Source organism: Aegilops tauschii, chromosome 7 (genome assembly GCF_002575655.3).
Source record: "Aegilops tauschii subsp. strangulata cultivar AL8/78 chromosome 7, Aet v6.0, whole genome shotgun sequence".
NCBI lineage: Eukaryota > Viridiplantae > Streptophyta > Magnoliopsida > Poales > Poaceae > Aegilops > Aegilops tauschii.
In genome coordinates this window covers 508,268,291-508,286,411 of record NC_053041.3, presented here as the reverse complement: position 1 = coordinate 508,286,411, position 18,121 = coordinate 508,268,291, and the positions used below count along the sequence as shown (strand labels likewise).

General features: G+C 41.5%; 1 protein-coding gene across 1 annotated transcript; it reads left to right on the top strand.

Moving 5' to 3' along the window:
* Window positions 1–6,973: 6,973 nt before the first annotated feature.
* Window positions 6,974–7,813, top strand: LOC109780371 (protein GLUTAMINE DUMPER 6-like). The gene has a single exon (XM_020338963.4). The coding sequence runs from the start codon at window positions 7,043–7,045 to the stop codon at window positions 7,415–7,417; it is 375 nt and encodes a 124-aa protein (XP_020194552.1). The 5' UTR covers window positions 6,974–7,042; the 3' UTR covers window positions 7,418–7,813.
* Window positions 7,814–18,121: the final 10,308 nt, after the last annotated feature.

Below are 18,121 nucleotides of genomic sequence, written 5' to 3'. Positions count from 1 at the left end.
CAAACCCTAGCAAAAATTCGGCGGCGACAAGCTGGGGAGAGGATGCTGAGAAGAGAGGAAATCTCTGGGAAGAAGAAGAAGCCATGGCAGGCATGAATATTGGAGACCAAGGCCTGGGAGAGGAGCTAATCCAGGAGGAAGAGGTAACTTCTATGGCAGATCTGAAAGCTTTGGGAGAGGGTTTAACAGGCAGGATGAAAGAGAGCTTGATGGATATGGTTGGAGAAACAAAGAGGGGAACTTCAGAGGGGGATCAGGGACTAATAGTAGTGGTTCTGGTGGGGAAGGGACCTCCACAGGGAATGGCAGAGATGGAGACAACAAACTTGGAAAGTTTCCATCAGACAGGAATGGAAATCAGCAAGAGAGATCTCAAGTTGGGATGGGTGAGACTGGACATGAAAGTGGGTTTGCGGCTAACAATTCAAATTTGCAGCAGATGGGAATGCAGGGAGGACCTATACAGATGACAGGGGGTTTCCCAATGATGAGCAATAGCAATTTGCCTCAGATTGTGCCAGTAGGAATGGGGCTGGGGCAGTTTGGTTTCATGCCACAAGAACAAATGGCACAACAATACCAGTTTCTTCTCTCCAATATGCCAAAACAGGAAGTTCTGCAGACTCAAGGAGGACCAAGAGTGGAGGGGGCTAAAGAGACAACAAAAAAGAAGGAGACAGGAAATCCCAAGGAGCTTTTCTGTGTCAAATGCAAAGAACAGGGACACATGAAGAGTGAATGCAAAAACAAGGTTTTCTGTGTGGTGTGCCAGAGGCCATCTCACAATACTGAAGAGTGTACTGTGCTGAAACAGGCTAAACCAATTGCCAAGTATGTTGGTTATGGGGCCAGGGGATTGGGATGCCTTCTGGTTCAGAACACCAAAGATATTGTAGCTGCTGAACACATAAATCCCATGGCTTTGGTTACTGTGCATGAAGGACAGTTAAATGACACCACTGTGGCCTATGGCTTTAGCAACATGTTTGACTGGGGATGGACTTGGAGAGCCAAATTTCAGAGCCCAAAATCTTTTCTTATGAGATTTCCTAGTAAGGCCAAGCTGGTGGAGCTCAAAAACTTTGTCAAGTTTACTCTGCTTGGCACAGGAGCTATGGTGGAGGTGGATTTCTGGAGTCCTGATGATAAAGCAAAAGGGAAACTTCACTCAGTCTGGATTAAGATGTGGGGGGTTCCTGATACTCTGAGACATTACCTGGGTGCATGTGAAATTGGTTCAGCTCTGGGGCCAGTGGTTGAAGTGGATATAGAACACATATATACCAGGGAAGAAATCAGGGTGAAAGTGGGAGTGAGAGACCTACATAAAATTCCTGCTGGCACTGAAATAACTACAAAAGACATGCTGCTTTATGACATTGGCTTTGAGTTTGATTCTGTTGCAGAACAAGGGTGGTACAAGTTTGATGAGGGGAATAAAAGGAAAATCTTTGATTATCTTGACCTGGAGAGTTCTGAAACACAGAGAGAGAATGAGATGCAGAAAAGAGCAAACAATCTGAGTCTGGAAAAACAAATGTCAGTCTGGGGAGCTTGGGGTTGAAACAGTATGAACAAGTGGTGCTCAAAATAGGGGACATGTGTCAGAAAAATGAGATAGCCACAGAAAAGACAGAGGCAGTCACTGTTAGAGACACTCAGGGTGAAGAAGAAAGTCTAAGGGTGAGATTACAAAAGGCAGAGCAATTAGCAGCCAGACAGACTGCACAGCTTACGTTGGAGGAAAAGAGGAGAAAAGAAATGGATATCATAAGGAAAACTCTGGAAAAGGAGGTTTAGAGGCAACATGAACTGTTGCAAATTAATCTGAAAGTAAATGAAGAGGTGAGGGGGTCGCAGTCAGGGGAAAAACACACTAAAAATGAAGATGAAAAAGAGGACACTGAGGAGGGAGCAGCAGAAGAAGATAAACAGGAGGAGGGGGAGGAAATGACAGACCCCGAGCTGATTGATCAGGCTGTGGGCCTGGGATATATGGAGCTAGTGGACTATACTGCAAGCCAGGAAGCTGATCCTTTGGAACAAAAGTCAAAAAGGCTGAGAAAGGAGAATTGGAATCCCTAGAGGAAGAAGAACTAAGGAGATGCATCAGATTGAAAAGGCAAAGAAGACCGTAAGATCACTGAGCTGGCAAAAGAGAGAGTGGCTCAGAAGAACAACTATGATGAGTCCACACCTTCTGATATTATCTCTAAACCTAATAGTCTCCTGCAAAAGATTGCTGAGGGGGTGGGAGTCAATTTGGGGAACAAACCTGACATTATAAGCCATAATTTGGAGTTAATAAAAATGGCTGAACAGGCCAGAATTGATATGGGGTTAGTAGATTATAGCAATAATAAAAAACAAACCTCTCTGCCTGAGGACCTTGATATTATCGATACTGGAGAACATACTCTAGAAGATCTTTTAGATCAAGGGGAAAATGAGAGAGAAGAGGAAGAGGAAGAAGACTGGGAACTCCTTAGAGGGCTTTTCTCATTAAAAAAGGGGGGAAAGGGGGTAAAACTACCAGAGGTTCTGGAGTTAAAATTGCCTCTGCTATTAAGACCCTAGAATCTTCTAGCAAGAAAAAGAAAAAAAAAGATGAGAGGTATTTTTTGGAATATGAGAGGTTTTGGGGGGGGATATCAAAAAGAGATTCCTTAGGGAAATGATTATGGATATGAAGGTTGATTTCTTGGGTTTACAAGAGACCATGAGACAACAATTTTCTAGGAATGACTTGCAGCAAATTTGTGCAGGAAGGGATTTTCACTGGCATTTCACTCCAGCTAGGGGGAAATCTGGTGGTCTCCTATTGGGGGTTAATTATACCACATTAGATGTGATCTCACAAGATGAGGGGGACTATCATATAAAAATGACAGTCCAAGATGCTAAAAATAGGCTCATTTGGGACCTAGTGGTGATCTATGGAGATGCACAACCAGAAAGAAAAGCTATATTTCTTGCTGAGTTGTCCAGGGTTTTTCAGAATTGTGTCAATCCCATCTTGATTGGAGGGGACTTTAATATTATTAGGAAAGCTAGTGAGAAAAACAAACCAGGGTCCCCTGGACATTGGAGTTCTTTGTTCAATGCCATCTTAGAACAAGCTGGGGTGAGAGAGCTTGACATAAATGGGAGACAATTCACATGGGGAAATAACCTGCCCATCCCTACCTTTGAAAAGCTGGATAGAATTCTCTGTAGCAATGAGTGGGAAGAGGCTTATCCTCTAACCCAAGTTACTGCTTTAACTAGAGAAAAATCTGATCACACTCCTCTTTTCCTAGATTCTCGGGACTTTCAAAAATCTGATCCAATTTTCAGATTTGAAAATGCTTGGTTCCTGAGGGAAGGGATTGATGAAATTGTCCAGAAGGTCTGGAATGATCCAAATGTTAAGGGGGACAGTATAGATAGATTGCTAGGGAAATTTAGAAATCTAAGACCTAAACTTAAAGGTTGGAATAGAAATATGAATGCCTGGTATATGGAGCTAAAAAAGGATATTTTAATGAAATTGGATATCATTGATAAACACTGTGAGGTGAATGGCCTTACATCTGCTGATAGAAAAGAACAGATAGAATTGAGAGCCCAACTTGATAGACTCCTTAAACAGGAGGAGACTAAATGGAGGCAAAGAGCCAAAATTGATGAGATTCTGGAGGGAGATAGCAATACCAAATTTTTCCATGCCAAGGCAAATGGGAGGCTTGGAAGAAATAGAATTAATAGATTAGAACAGGATGAGGGGTGATAGAGGGGAAAAAATCTTATAGATTATGTCACCTCTTTCTACAAAAACCTATTTGGCCCACCTGACAATTCTTCTGTCTCATTAAATATTGATAACCCGGTTAAGATTAAGGAGGAATATAAAAAAATTATGATTGAAGAATTTTCTCTAGAGGAAATCAAGAAGGTTGTTTTTAAAATGGCACACAATAAATCACCTGGACCAGATGGTTTCACAGCTGAATTCTATCAGCACTATTGGGAACTGGTGAAACATGACCTCAAAGCTCTACTTGATGACTTTGCTAATAAGAAAATTGATATAAGCATATTAAATTATGGGATTATAACTCTAGTCCCAAAAGTAAAGGATGCTAATAAAATACAAAAATTCAGACCAATTTGCTTGCTGAATGTCTGCTTTAAAATCATTACAAAAGTGTTAATGAACAGGTTGATTTTGGTAGCTGCTGATGTTATTTCCCCTGTCCAGACTGCTTTTGTTAAAGGCGGATATATCATGGAAGGGGCATTGATCCTTCATGAAGCTTTGAACAGCATTAAAAAGAAAAAACAAAGTGCTATGCTTTTGAAAATTGATTTTGAAAAGGCATATGACAAAATAAAATGGTCCTTCCTCTTTCAAATGTTGAGGTTGAAAGGATTCCCAGATATTTGGATAGATTGGGTAATGAAAACTATTAGAGGGGGAAAAGTTTGTGTCAAAGTTAATGAGAATTTAGGAAAATATTTCCCTACTCACAAAGGATTAAGGCAGGGGGATTCCCTGTCCCCTCTTAACTTTGACCTGGCTGCTGATGCCCTAGCAATTATGTTAGATAATGCTAGAAAAAATGGTCTAGTGAAAGGGGTTTTAAATGAATATATTCCAAATGGGGTTAATATGTTACAATATGCAGATGATACTATCTTCTTATTACAAGATGATATAGAAAGTGCACACAATTTGAAATATATTCTGCGCCTTTTTGAACAAATGTCTGGGTTGAAGATTAACTTTCACAAAAGTGAGCTCTTCCTATTTGGAGAAGCCATTAATAAAAACGATGAATATGCAAAAAAAATCACATGTCCAGTAGGTGCCTTACCTATGAAATATTTAGGACTGCCTATAGATAAAAATAGAATTTGCAATAAACATTGGAAACCTCCTGAGAACAAGATGGAGAGAAAATGTGAAACCTGGCAAGGTAGATTACTTGCCAGTGCAGGGAGGGTCACACTGATTCAGTCATTTTTGACGGTATACCTTATTTTATGATGTCCTTTTATGGGCTTCCCATTGGGGTGGAGAAACGCATGGATTTCTTCAGAGCCAGACTATTATGGCAGGAGAACAATCAAAAAAAGAAATACCATTTAGTTAAGTGGTCTGAGGTGTGCAGGCCAAAAGATATGGGTGGGTTGGGAATTCAAAATCTCACACATATGAAGAAAGCTTTGCTATGTAAATGGTGGTGGAAACTATACACAACTGAGGGGTTGTGGCAAGATATCGTCTGGAAGAAATATATTAAGAACAAAAACCTGGGCAGTGTACTTGCCAAATAGGGAGATTCCCAATTCTGGAGGGAGATATTGAAACATAGAGACCATTTTGCCTCTTTATGTAAGTTTACAGTTGGGAAAGGGGATAAAGTACGCTTTTGGGAAGACTGGTGGATTGGATCTGCTCCACTCAGTAAAAACTTCCCTAGACTATATGAGCTTTGTTTTGATAAAAAGAAAACAGTTAAGGAGGTGTTAGAAAACAGTTTAGATAATGTTCATTTCAGAAGAACTTTGATAGGAGATGCTAGAGAGCTCTGGGAACATATTAAAGAAGCCTGCAGTTCGGCGACTTTAAATGATGATAAAGATGAGGTGAAGCGGACATTGACCAAAAAAGGAGTATATACTGTAAAATCCTCCTACAGACACTTGATTGAGAATGGGATCAAATAACCGCACCTCTACATGTGGAAAATTAAAATGCCACCCAGAATCAAGGTGTTCATGTGGCTGGCTCTTAGGAATAGCATACTTACCAAAGACAATCTGCTCCGCAGGGGGTGGAAAGGGGATTATAGGTGTCCTTTCTGTGGACATAAAGAAAATATTAATCACCTTTTCCTCTCTTTCTCAGTTGCTAGATTGTTATGGAACATTCTGAAATGTGCTTTTAATTTGAGAAACATTCCAGAAAATCTTGATACAATAATGAGAACCTGGGTAAAGACTTTCGGTAAATATGAGAAGGGTTTGGTCATGATAGGCATATCAGCAATTTGCCGGACCATTTGGAAACTGAGAAATAGCATTATTTTTGATAATAACAGGGTAAATGACCCTTGTGTACCTGTTAACCTGCTTCTTAAGAATTTGAATGATTGGAATGTTTTGCAGACAAACCCCGTAAGAAGTAAGATGATGGAGGCTGGAGTGAAACAAGCGAGTGAGGTGGCGGAAGAAGTGTTCAAAGCAGCTCATGGATGGCACCTGAAGACTGGGAAAATTATGGGGTGACCAATACCAACCTACTTCGATACGAAATTCTGATGTTGCGAAGAACAACTGCTTCTGCTGCAAAAAGCTTGCTCTCCTTGTTTTTTCAGTCTGCCTTTGATCTTTTGATGTTAAGACTAATAATGTTGTATGCCTCTAAAAGACATGTGTCCCTACCAGGGCTGGGTTCTTGTTTTGAGCCTATGCTTTGGTTCATCCCTGTAGGTTTGCTGCCTTGAGGATAAATGGGGGGGGGATGGCTTTCCTCCCCCCCCTCATTAGGGGCGGTGAAAAACTGCGTTTGGGGGTGGAGTTTATGTTGCAATTTTAGTTCCTTTTCGCTTTGCCCTGTAAGACATGGTGATTTATTTTAATGGAAATCGGAAAGAATGCTCTCTTTTGTCAAAAAAATCCAAGCGGCCAAAACCCAGACGTAACTGTGCATGCAGCCGTAGCAACAGAAAAGCGGCCAAACCCAACCCAACCAAACCCATCAGCAGCAGTCCTGGGGGAGGCAGGAGGCGAAGCAGAGCTGGCAAGCAACGCCAAGCTCCATCGCGCTGCGCCGCGCGGTTTCTTTCCCCCGCTCCTCTTTCTCACCGCACTCCCCCGTGCGCCACCTATAAATACCGCCTCTCTTCCCTCTCCTCTCCCACCCAGTCAGTCGTCACAGCCACAGAGAACAAGCGAGAAACCACTCTGTACGCACGCCCACAGAGAGAGAGAGGAAGAGGAAGAGAGAGAGAGAGAGAGGGAGAGGGATCGATATCCATGTGATTCACCCTTCATCATGAGGCTGATCAGAGAAGGCGAGGCGCTGGTGGGCATCGCCGGGGCTCCGGCGGCGACCGGCCTCGGCCACGGCGTGCACCCGGGGCTGTGGAGGACGCCGATGCCGTACCTCTTCCTCGGCTTCGCGCTCATGATGGGGCTCATCGTGGTGGCGCTGCTCGTGCTCGTCTGCACGCGCCGCAAGCTGTCAGGATCATCGCGGCGGGGGAGCACCGCCGAGGACGCGTCGGCCCGCAGGATGGTGCCGCTCGACAGGGAGCCCAAGGTCGTCGTCATCATGGCTGGCGACGACATGCCGTCCTTCCTCGCCAGCGCCAGGCCGTTCGCGTTCCCTGACGCCGTCGAGCCGCCACGCCAGGCAGACGCGGTCTAAGCGCGCGCGCCGCGCCTGTGTGCCCTGCAGGACGCGGGACCAATTTTGTTCATCGATCAAATTTCTAGGATTTACCCTAAGTAATTTTGTCGATAGTAGGCGGCGTTGAGATCTGTGAAAGCGAATGAAGTTTCGGCTTTGCATTGCTTGCTTTTGCCTGCTCTCCGATTCGATTTTTCACTCACAAATTTCCACGCTTCTCGTTTGGGTGGGTGGTATTAACTACTCCCCGGTCGTCGTCATGGTTTTTTTTAGAAAAGGAGGATGACCCCCGGCCTCTGCATCTGGGCGATGCATACGGCCACTTTATTAATTATTCTCACAAGACCTTACAAAGTAATACAACAGTAAGACTAAAGCCGCCGTCTAAGCAACTCTATCCAGTTGATGAAGGGGCGCAGATAGCCTGGGCCTAATACCAAATAGACATCGCAGCCAATCCTAACATCTAAGACCTGAGGTCCCATCCAGGACACCTGCCGGGCATGGGTCTTACCGGTCCGGCGTGCACTCAGAGGCCGCCGCCGCCAACTGCCACTGCTCCATCTTCAGAACTATACTGATGTATCAACCTTGCTCGGTCCAGCTATCGTTGACGCCAACACGACGCCCAACGGCACCTCCCCCCCGCGCACAAACAGCTGAGCACATCGCGGTCGCCACTGATACACCTCAGCACCATGCTGCCAAGTACCACCAGCCGACACAGCTTGAAGTCTTTGGAAGATCTGTCGTGCGTAGCACCTGCCGACCAGGCATGACAAAGCGCTGAGACTCTGTCTCTCTCGTAGTGGTAAATCTCAACGATGAGTCACCAAGCATTAACCACCCCTCGACAATGAGAGAACCACTCTCCCATGCTGATCCAGATTGATCTGCTCGCATGACACAAAGTGATAAGCATTAGTACGAGTTTGTGTGAAATGACAGAGCTTTACATGATTGCTGTAAACTGCCACTGCCGGTTGCGCGCACGTTGAAACATGCACAGTGAACTTTCGGTTTCCGTTAAGCAAATTTCATGATTAATTTTAGAACATAAGTCATAATTCTAGCAACTATTAGCATGTACTCCCTCCGTTCCCAAATGTAAGTCTTTCTAGAGATTCCAACAAATGACTACATACGAAGCAAAATGAGTGAATCTACACTTTAAAATATGTCTACATACATCCGTATCTTATATTTCATTTGAAATGTCTAAAAATACTTATATTTAGGAACAGAGGGAGTAGTAGGTGAACTAAATGTCATGAACAGCAATTTCGCACACACAACAACCAACACTACTTCCCTAGGCTTCTGATGGTACTACGAACATATATTCTTCCACCGCACTATACGTGCTCATATCTCTTATGTTAGGTGTTGTACTTGGATTACTACTGCTTGCAATGGACATGGACATGCTCTTCCTATCTTGCATACCAAACCATTTGTTTAGGTTGATTAGCACTCCAGTCAAACAATCATGCTTATTATGTTCATCATGTTTTATCCATATTTTTCGATTAATTTAGTGGGAAATTACTCATATTTTCAACAATAAAAAGTCCTCCCATATCATATTTTCAGAGGTGTTGTTCTGTTCTTGACGACAAGATCATTAATCCTTTCATGGCCACTATGGTTGGCCAGGATATGTGGGACATGCTTGAGACCAAGTTCAGGGTCTCGGACACAAAGTGGGTTGTATGTCATGGAACAGTACCAGGACTACAAGATGAGTGATGACCACTCCGTAGTTGAGCGGGCTAATGAGATACAGTCACTCGCTAAGGAACTTGACTATTTCAATTGTGTGTTACCGAACAAGGTCATTTCCTGAGACATCATTGCCAAGCTTTCTCCTTCACCGAGGAAATTTGCCATTGTTCTGAAACACAAGGGACATGAGTTTTCCGTTGTGAATCTCATTGGTGATCTTCATGTGGAAGAAAAGATGAGGATAAAAGACACACAGGGATGTAAGTCCATGAGAGAAATTCTAGGGACTATCTCGTGCACAAGAAGAATTTGCAACCCACAAGTTCAAGAACAAAGAACAAGTATGAGGGCAAATAATAGTTTGAAGGCAAAACCAAAATCTCAGAATCTGCTAACTTTAGGAAGAAATATAAGACCAATAAGAACAAAGAAGCATGCCATGTTTTCAATGAAGATGGATATTGAGCCCCTGATTGTGCGAATCGCCTTGACAAGCGGTAGGATGGGAACAACAACAAAACCGCCAACTTTGCTATTGGTGATACTAAGATGAAGGATGGCGGGTATGGTAAATTATCTATTGTTATTTCAGTATGTCATTTTTATGAACAATGCATTAACACAAGTGCCAATATACCTTCGTGTGTGTGTGCGCGCTAATATCTTCATGTTTTCTTCTTATCATGTCGCATGGAATACCTCTGTGCTGATGGAAAATGGATCACGTGCTTCTGTTCATGGTACCCGTACGATCGATCTGAATTTTTTTTCTGAAAAGATCGTGCAGCTGAAGAACATACAACATGTCTCTATGCCCAATAAAAATCTCGTCTCTCCTATGTCCAGATGGCTATAAGTTGTTCTTTGGGCCCAATAAGACTGTAGTGTGTAGATATGGACAATTTGTTAGTGAAGGCTATGGGTGCAAAGGTTTATTCGGCATGTCTTTGACAGACTTGTGCACTAAACTTATAATCGTGTTTTCAATGAAAATGAATTATATGTTTGGCACTCAGAATTTAGCATATTAATAGTGGGTGCATAACACGGCTGCCAAATATTAGTCAAATGTTTGCTATTTTATTGATTAAGAAGAGAGTTATCCGATTAACTATGGGAAATAAGGCAAAAATCTATATTACAAAGACCAAAACATAGGGCCACCATGGATTTCATGGCCAATAACAAAATCACAGCATAAGTAGTAACACAACCGGATCATTGAAACCAACATAAATATCATTGCCATCTTTCATGGATATCACGCTTAATCAGGCGACTTCGACTTCACCTCGGACAAAACCAATCTTACCAGCCGTGAAGAGATCACACCGAGCACAGAGCATCGCCAAACAATCGATCGAAGCATGCATCAAGGAGAGACAACTATGATTCTGCCGATGAGCTTCATGGGAGAAAGTTGCAAGCCTCACACTGACCCAGTTCAATGCATCAATCGAACAGTGTCATCCTCTGGAGACACCGCAAAGTCATTTTTAACAGCAACGGTATATAGCGGTGCTAAATTCACCCTTGAATTCTTGGACATTGGTGCACTCTCTCTACATGCATACTAGTATTCCTTTGTATTATGTCGAACAACACCATATATCACTGGTACAACGACGTCCTAAACAAACGGTTTAAAACCCCTTTCCGCGACGGCATTTGGAACCGTCGCCAAGTGAGTGTGGGTGATAGGGGGGTCCTTCCCACACGACCCAGAAATCGTCGGGGATAGGCCCTCGTGGGACCTAGGCTGGGGCCGTGTGCAATCGGTCGATGCATGGAAACCCAATCATTTCCGTAGGTATGTACATCCCACACGGTGAATCCCAGAAATCATTTCCGTAGGTATGTACATCCCACACGGTGAATCCCAGAAATCATTTCCGTAGGTATGTACATCCCACACGGTGAATCCCTGAAATCATTTCCGTAGGTATGTACATCCCACACGGTGAATCCCAGAAAATCATTTCCGTAGGTATGTACATCCCACACAGTTCTTTGTGTGGAAACGTTTGTGCAAGGTGGCCTAATGCAAACGGTTCGCTGCCGGAAGCCGTGTGTGATTGTTAGTTGATCAAACACGCCTACTTTCTAGAAACCGTGCGGGTTGTTTGAGTTCACCGCCCACGGTGCTGTCTGAGTAACCGTTTGCAATAGAAAACCCCAATAAGCAGGGTAATTAGCCTATTATTGATAATCCATGTACTAATCAAACTGATATTTCTTATAAAACACACCAGATATTTCATATCCGTATAAAAGCAACCAAGATTTCATAATCGAATTACATCGGATAGCTTCGGCACTCAGTTACGCCATTACACAACAACACCAAGTTTCACATGCAGCATCAAAAACCTTTGGAAACTAGCATCATACACGGTAAATAGACAGATGAATCTCATCTAGGAAATTGCAGAAGCGGAAGGCAAATATTGAGCCTTCAGTGATGTTTAATGTCCTTGCAAATTTAGGCCAGTGGCTATGGATAATTGCCCGCCCAACCTTCGTCCTCTTCAGCAAGACTTCAATATTGTGCCGTGGGTGTTGAATGAATACCTTCCTCGCCTCTTGACCATTGATACGTCTCCAATGTATCTATAATTTTTGATCGTTCCATGCTATTATATTATCCATCTAGGATGTTTTATATGCATTTATATGCTATTTTATATGATTTTTGGGACTAACCTATTAACCTAGAGCCCAGTGCCACTTTCTGTTTTTCCTTGTTTTTGAGTTTCGCAGAAAAGGAAAACCAAACGGAGTCCAATTGACCTAAAATTTGACGGAGATTATTTTTGGACCAGAAGAAGCCCACGGAGCATCGGAGATGGACCAGAGGAGTCCCGAGGCACCCACGAGAGTGGGGGGGCGCCCTACCCCCTGGGCGGGCCCCCTACCTCGTGGCCGCCTCGGAGACCCCCCTGACTTGTTCCCGACGCCAAAACCTCTTATATATATAGAAACCCCCAGAACATAACCTAGATCGGGAGTTCCGCCGCCGCAAGCCTCTGTAGCCACGAAAAACCAATCGGGACCCTGTTCCGGCACCCTGCCAGAGGGGGGATCCCTCATCGGTGGCCATCTTCATCATCCCGGCGCTCTCCATGACGAGGAGGGAGTAGTTCACCCTCGGGGCTGAGGGTATGTACTAGTAGCTATGTGTTTGATCTCTCTCTCTCTCTCTCTCTCTCTCTCGTGTTCTTGATTTGCTACGATCTTGATGTATCGCGAGCTTTGCTATTATAGTTGGATCTTATGATGTTTCTCCCCCTCTACTCTCTTGTAATGGATTGAGTTTTCCCTTTGAAGTTATCTTATCGGATTGAGTCTTTAAGGTTTTGAGAACAGTTGATGTACGTCTTGCACGTGCTTATCTGTGGTGACAACGGGATATCATGTGATCTACTTGATGTATGTTTTGGTGATCAACTTGCGGGTTCTGTGACCTCGTGAACTTATGCATAGGGGTTGGCACACGATTTCGTCTTGACTCTCCAGTAGAAACATTGGGGCACTCTTTGAAGTTCTTTGTGTTGGTTGAATAGATGAATCTGAGATTGTGTGATGCATATCGTATAATCATACCCACGGATACTTGAGGTGACATTGGAGTATCTAGGTGACACTAGGGTTTTTGTTGATTTGTGTCTTAAGGTGTTATTCTAGTACGAACTCTATGATAGATCGAACGAAAAGAATAGCTTCGTGTTATTTTACTACGGACTCTTGAATAAATCGATCAGAAAGGATAACTTTGAGGTGGTTTTGTAACCTACCATAATCTCTTCGTTTGTTCTCCGCTATTAGTGACTTTGGAGTGACTCTTTGTTGCATGTTGAGGGATAGTTATATGATCCAATTATGTTATTATTGTTGAGAGAACTTGCACTAGTGAAAGTATGAACCCTAGGCCTTGTTTCAACACATTGCAATACCATTTGTGCTCACTTTTATCGCTTGCTACCTTGCTGTTTTTATATTTTCAGATTACAAATACCCATATCTACCATCCATATTGCACTTGTAGCACCATCTCTTCGCCGAACTAGTGCACCTATACAATTTACCATTGTATTGGGTGTGTTGGGGACACAAGAGACTCTTTGTTATTTGGTTGCAGGGTTGTTTGAGAGACCATCTTCATCCTACACCTCCCACAGATTTATAAACCTTAGGTCATCCACTTGATGGAAATTTGCTACTGTCCTACAAACCTCTGCACTTGGAGTCCCAACAACGTCTACAAGAAGAAGGTTGCGTAGTAGACATCAAACTCTTTTCTGGCGCCGTTGCCGGGGAGGTTAGTGCTTGAAGGTATATCTTTAGATCTTGCAATCGAATCTTTTAGTTTCTTGTTTTATCACTAGTTTAGTCTATAAAAGAAAACTAGAAAAAATGGAATTGAGGGTGCCTCATATGCTTCATCTTTTTAATATCTTTCATGAAAATAAGGATTCCGATAATTGTGCTCAAGTACTAGAAGAAGAATTACATAGAATGCTTGGCATAAAATATGTGAATGATGAGCATGATTGCAATGTTGTTAGTATGAATTATTTGAATACCCATGATGCTAATTATATGCAAAGCCACAAGCTTGGGGATGCTATGTTTGATGAAGATGATATGTTTTGTCCCCCAAGTTTTGATGAGCAAATTTATTATGATGATAGCATGCCTCCTATTTATGATGATTATATTGATAAAAGTGGATTTGGAGAGGTCATGACTTTATTTAGTGATGATTCCACTATTTCGGAAGAGGTTCCAATTGATTATGAGAACAAAGTTGCTATCTATGATGATTTATTGTGATGACTCGTATGCTATAAAGAATAAAGATAACCATGAAACTTGTCATCACAATTTTAATTTTCAATTGGATTATGCCTCACATGATAGTTATTTTGTTGAGTTTGCTCCCACTACTATTCATGAGAAGAAATTTGCTTATGTGGAGAATAATAAAAATTCTGTGCTTGTAGATCATGAAAAGAATGCTTTATGTGATAGTTATATTGTTGAATTCATTCATGATGCTACTAAAAATTATTATGAGGGAGGAATATATGCTTCTACATATAGCAATAATATCAAGTTTCCTCTGTATGTGCTTAAAGTTTTAAAGTTATACTTGTTTTGCCTTCCTATGCTAGTTGATTATTGTTCCCATAAATTGTTTTCTCACAAAATCCCTACGCATAGGAAGTGGGTTAGACTTAAATGTGCTAGTCATATTATTCATGATGCTCTCTTTATGTTTCAATTCTTATCTTTTATGTGAGCATCATTGAAATCATCATGCCTAGCTAGGGGCGTTAAACGTTAGCGCTTGTTGGGAGGCAACCCAATTTTATTTTTGTTCCTTGCTTTTTGTTCCTGTTTAGTAATAAATAATTCATCTAGCCTCTGGTTAGATGTGGTTTTATGTTTTAATTAGTGTTTGTGCCAAGTAGAACCTTTGGGAAGACTTGGGTGAAGTCTTTATGATCTTGCTGTAAAAAACAGAAACTTTAGCCCTCAAGAGATTAGTTGCCATTTTTTTTACTGGAGAGTGATTTTAGGTTGATTCTTTTTACAGATGGTTAATAGACAAATTTCTCAGGTCCACCAATTTATTCCAGAATTTTTGAAGTTCCAGAAGTATACGTTTGATACAAATTACTATAGACTGTTCTGTTTTTTGACAGATTCTGTTTTCGTTGTGTTGTTTGCTATTTTGATGAATCTATGAGTAGTATCGGAAGGTATGAACCATAGAGAAGTTGGAATACAGTAGATATTACAACAATATTAATTTAGAATGAGTTCACAACAGTACCTAAGTGGTGATTTATTTTCTTATACTAACGGAGCTTACGAGTTTTCTGTTGAGTTTTGTGTTGTGAAGTTTTTAAGTTTTGGGTAAAGATTTGATGGACTATGGAATAAGGAGTGGCAAGAGCCTAAGCTTGGGGATGCCCAAGGCACCCCAAGCCAATATTCAAGGAAAACCAAGAGCCTAAGCTTGGGGATGCCCCGGATGGGATCCCCTCTTTCGTCTTCGTTCATCGGTAACTTTACTTGGAGCTATATTTTTATTCACCACATGATATGTGTTTTGCTTTGAGCGTCATTTTATTTTCTTTTGTTTTGCTTGCTGTTTGAATAAAATACCAAGATATGAAATTCTTAAATGTTAGAGAGTCTTCACATAGTTACATAATTATTTGACTACTCATTGATCTTCATTTATATCTTTTGGAGTAGTTTGTTGTTTGCTCTAGTGCTTCACTTATATCCTTTTAGAGCACGGCGGTGGTTTTATTTTGAAGAAATAGATGAACTCTCATGCTTCACTTATATTATTTTGAGAGTCTTTAGAACATCATGGTAATTTGCTTTGGTTATAAAATTAGTCCTAATATGATGGGCATCCAAGAGGGATATAATAAAAACTTTCATATAGAGTGCATTGAATACTATGAGAAGTTTGATACTTGATGATTGTTTTGAGATATGAAGATGGTAATATTAGAGTCGTGCTAGTTGAGTAATTTTGAAATTGAGAAATACTTGTGTTGAGGTTTGCAAGTCCCATAGCATGCACGTATGGTAACCGTTGTGTAACAAATTTGAAACATGAGGTGTTCTTTGATTGTCATCCTTATGAGTGGCGGTCGGGGACGAGCGATGGTCTTTTCCTACCAACCTATCCCCCTAGGAGCATGCACGTAGTGCTTGGTTTTGATGACTTGTAGATTTTTGCAATAATTATGTGAGTTCTTTATGACTAATATTGAGTCCATGGATTATACGCACTCTCACCCTTCCATCATTTCTAGCCTCTTCGGTACCATGCATTGCCCTTTCTCACCTTGAGAGTTGGTGCAAACTTCGCCGGTGCATCCAAACCCCGTGATATGATACGCTCTATCACACATAAACCTCCTTATATCTTCCTAAAAACAACCACCATACCAACCTATTATGGCATTTCCATAGCCATTCCGAGATATATTTCCATGCAACTTTCCACCGTTTCATTTATTATGACACGCTTCATCATTGTCATATTGCCTTGCATGATCATGTAGTTGACATCGTATTTGTGGCAAAGCCACCATTCATAATTTTTCATACATGTCACTCTTGTTTCATTGCACATCCCGGTACAGCGTCGGAGGCATTCATATAGAGTCATACTTTGTTCTAGTATCAAGTTGTAAATAAATAGAAGTGTGATGATCATCATTAATAGAGCATTGTCCCAAAAAAAGGAAAAAAAAGAAATGCAAAAAAAGGGAAGGGCCAAATAAAAAAAGAAAAAAAAAGAGAAAGGCCAAATAAAAAAAGGAAGGCCCAAAAAAAAGAAGGGACAATGCTACTATCCTTTTTCCACACTTGTGCTTCAAAGTAGCACCATGATCTTTATGATAGAGAGTCTCTTGTTTTGTCACTTTCATATACTAGTGGGAATTTTTCATTATAGAACTTGGCTTGTATATTCCAACAATGGGCTTCCTCAAATGCCCTAGGTCTTCGTGAGCAAGCAAGTTGGATGCACACCCACTTAGTTTCTTTTGTTGAGCTTTCATACATTTATAGCTCTAGTGCATCCGTTGCATGGTAATCCCTACTCCTTGCATTGACATAAATTGATGGGCATCTCCCTAGCCCGTTGATTAGCCGCGTCAATGTGAGACCACTACAAGAAATATGTCAACTTGTGACCACCACTATTGGTCACTGAATGGTCGTTGTTTTCCATTTGTGACCTTTTTGTGACCAAAAACAGAAGGTCAAAAGCTGGCCGTCGTAAACTAAAATTAACGACCTTTCTTCTGGAATGGTAGTAGTCATTTATGACAAAAAAGGTCGAGATTTAATGACCAATTATTTTGGTCACTAGCAATCCGCCCACACCACGTCAGATCCACCGTGGCAAGCTGACGTGGCAGAATTACGACCAAATGAAAATGTTGTAAAATAGAATCAGCCCGGTCCATTTAGGCCGTCTATATGGGCCAAGCCCAATAATTCAGCCCATTTATTTTTTTCTCTTTATTTTTGCTTATCTGCATGGGCCGGGCCCAGTAATTTGGCCTTTTATTTTCTGGGAATGGAGCCTTTTTCTGATGATTTTTTTAAAGTCCACTATTGTTTTGGGCCACAGCCTTTTTAGTCTAGTTCTAATTTCGGCCTTGGCCTTTTTATTTTCTGAGATGCAGCCTTTTACAAACTTTTTTCTTATAGTCAACTCTTTTTTTAGGCCCAAGCCTTTTTAGTCTAATTCTTGTTTGGGCCTCGGCCTTTTTGCAGTCCAACTAAGTTTAATCCAAATAATATTCAGAAAATAATTCAGAAAATGCATAACTTCACAGGTTCATAACTTCACAGAAAAGGCATAGCTTCCAAAATGCCATCACAGGTTCAAACAAGTGCTCACAGGTTCAAAATGCCATCACAGGTTCAAACAAGTGCTCACAGGTTCAAACAGGTGCATGCTACCTCTTGAGCATTGCGTTGGTTTTCCCTTGAAGAAGAAAGGGTGATGCAGCAAAGTAGTGTAAGTATTTCCCTCAGTTTTTGAGAACCAATGTATCAATCCAGTAGGAGGCTACACGCAAGTCCCTCGCACCTACACAAACAAATAAATCCTCGCAACCAACGCGATAAGGGGTTGTCAATCCCTACACGGTCACTTACGAGAGTGAGATCTGATAGATATGATAGGATAATATTTTCGGTATTTTTGTGATAAAGATGCAAAGTAAAATAAACAAAATAAAAACGGCAAAAGAAATAGCTTGTTGTCGGGAGATTAATATGATGGAAAATAGACCCGGGGGCCATAGGTTTCACTAGTGGCTTCTCTCAAGAGCATAAGTATTTTACGGTGGGTGAACAAATTACTGTTGAGCAATTGACAGAATTGAGCATAGTTATGAGAATATCTAGGTATGATCATGTATATAGGCATCACGTCCGAGACAAGTA

What these genes read in the sequence shown, in the direction of transcription:
- LOC109780371 (XM_020338963.4), top strand. Translation starts at nt 7,043, where the DNA reads ATGAGGCTGATCAGAGAAGGCGAGGCGCTGGTGGGCATCGCCGGGGCT.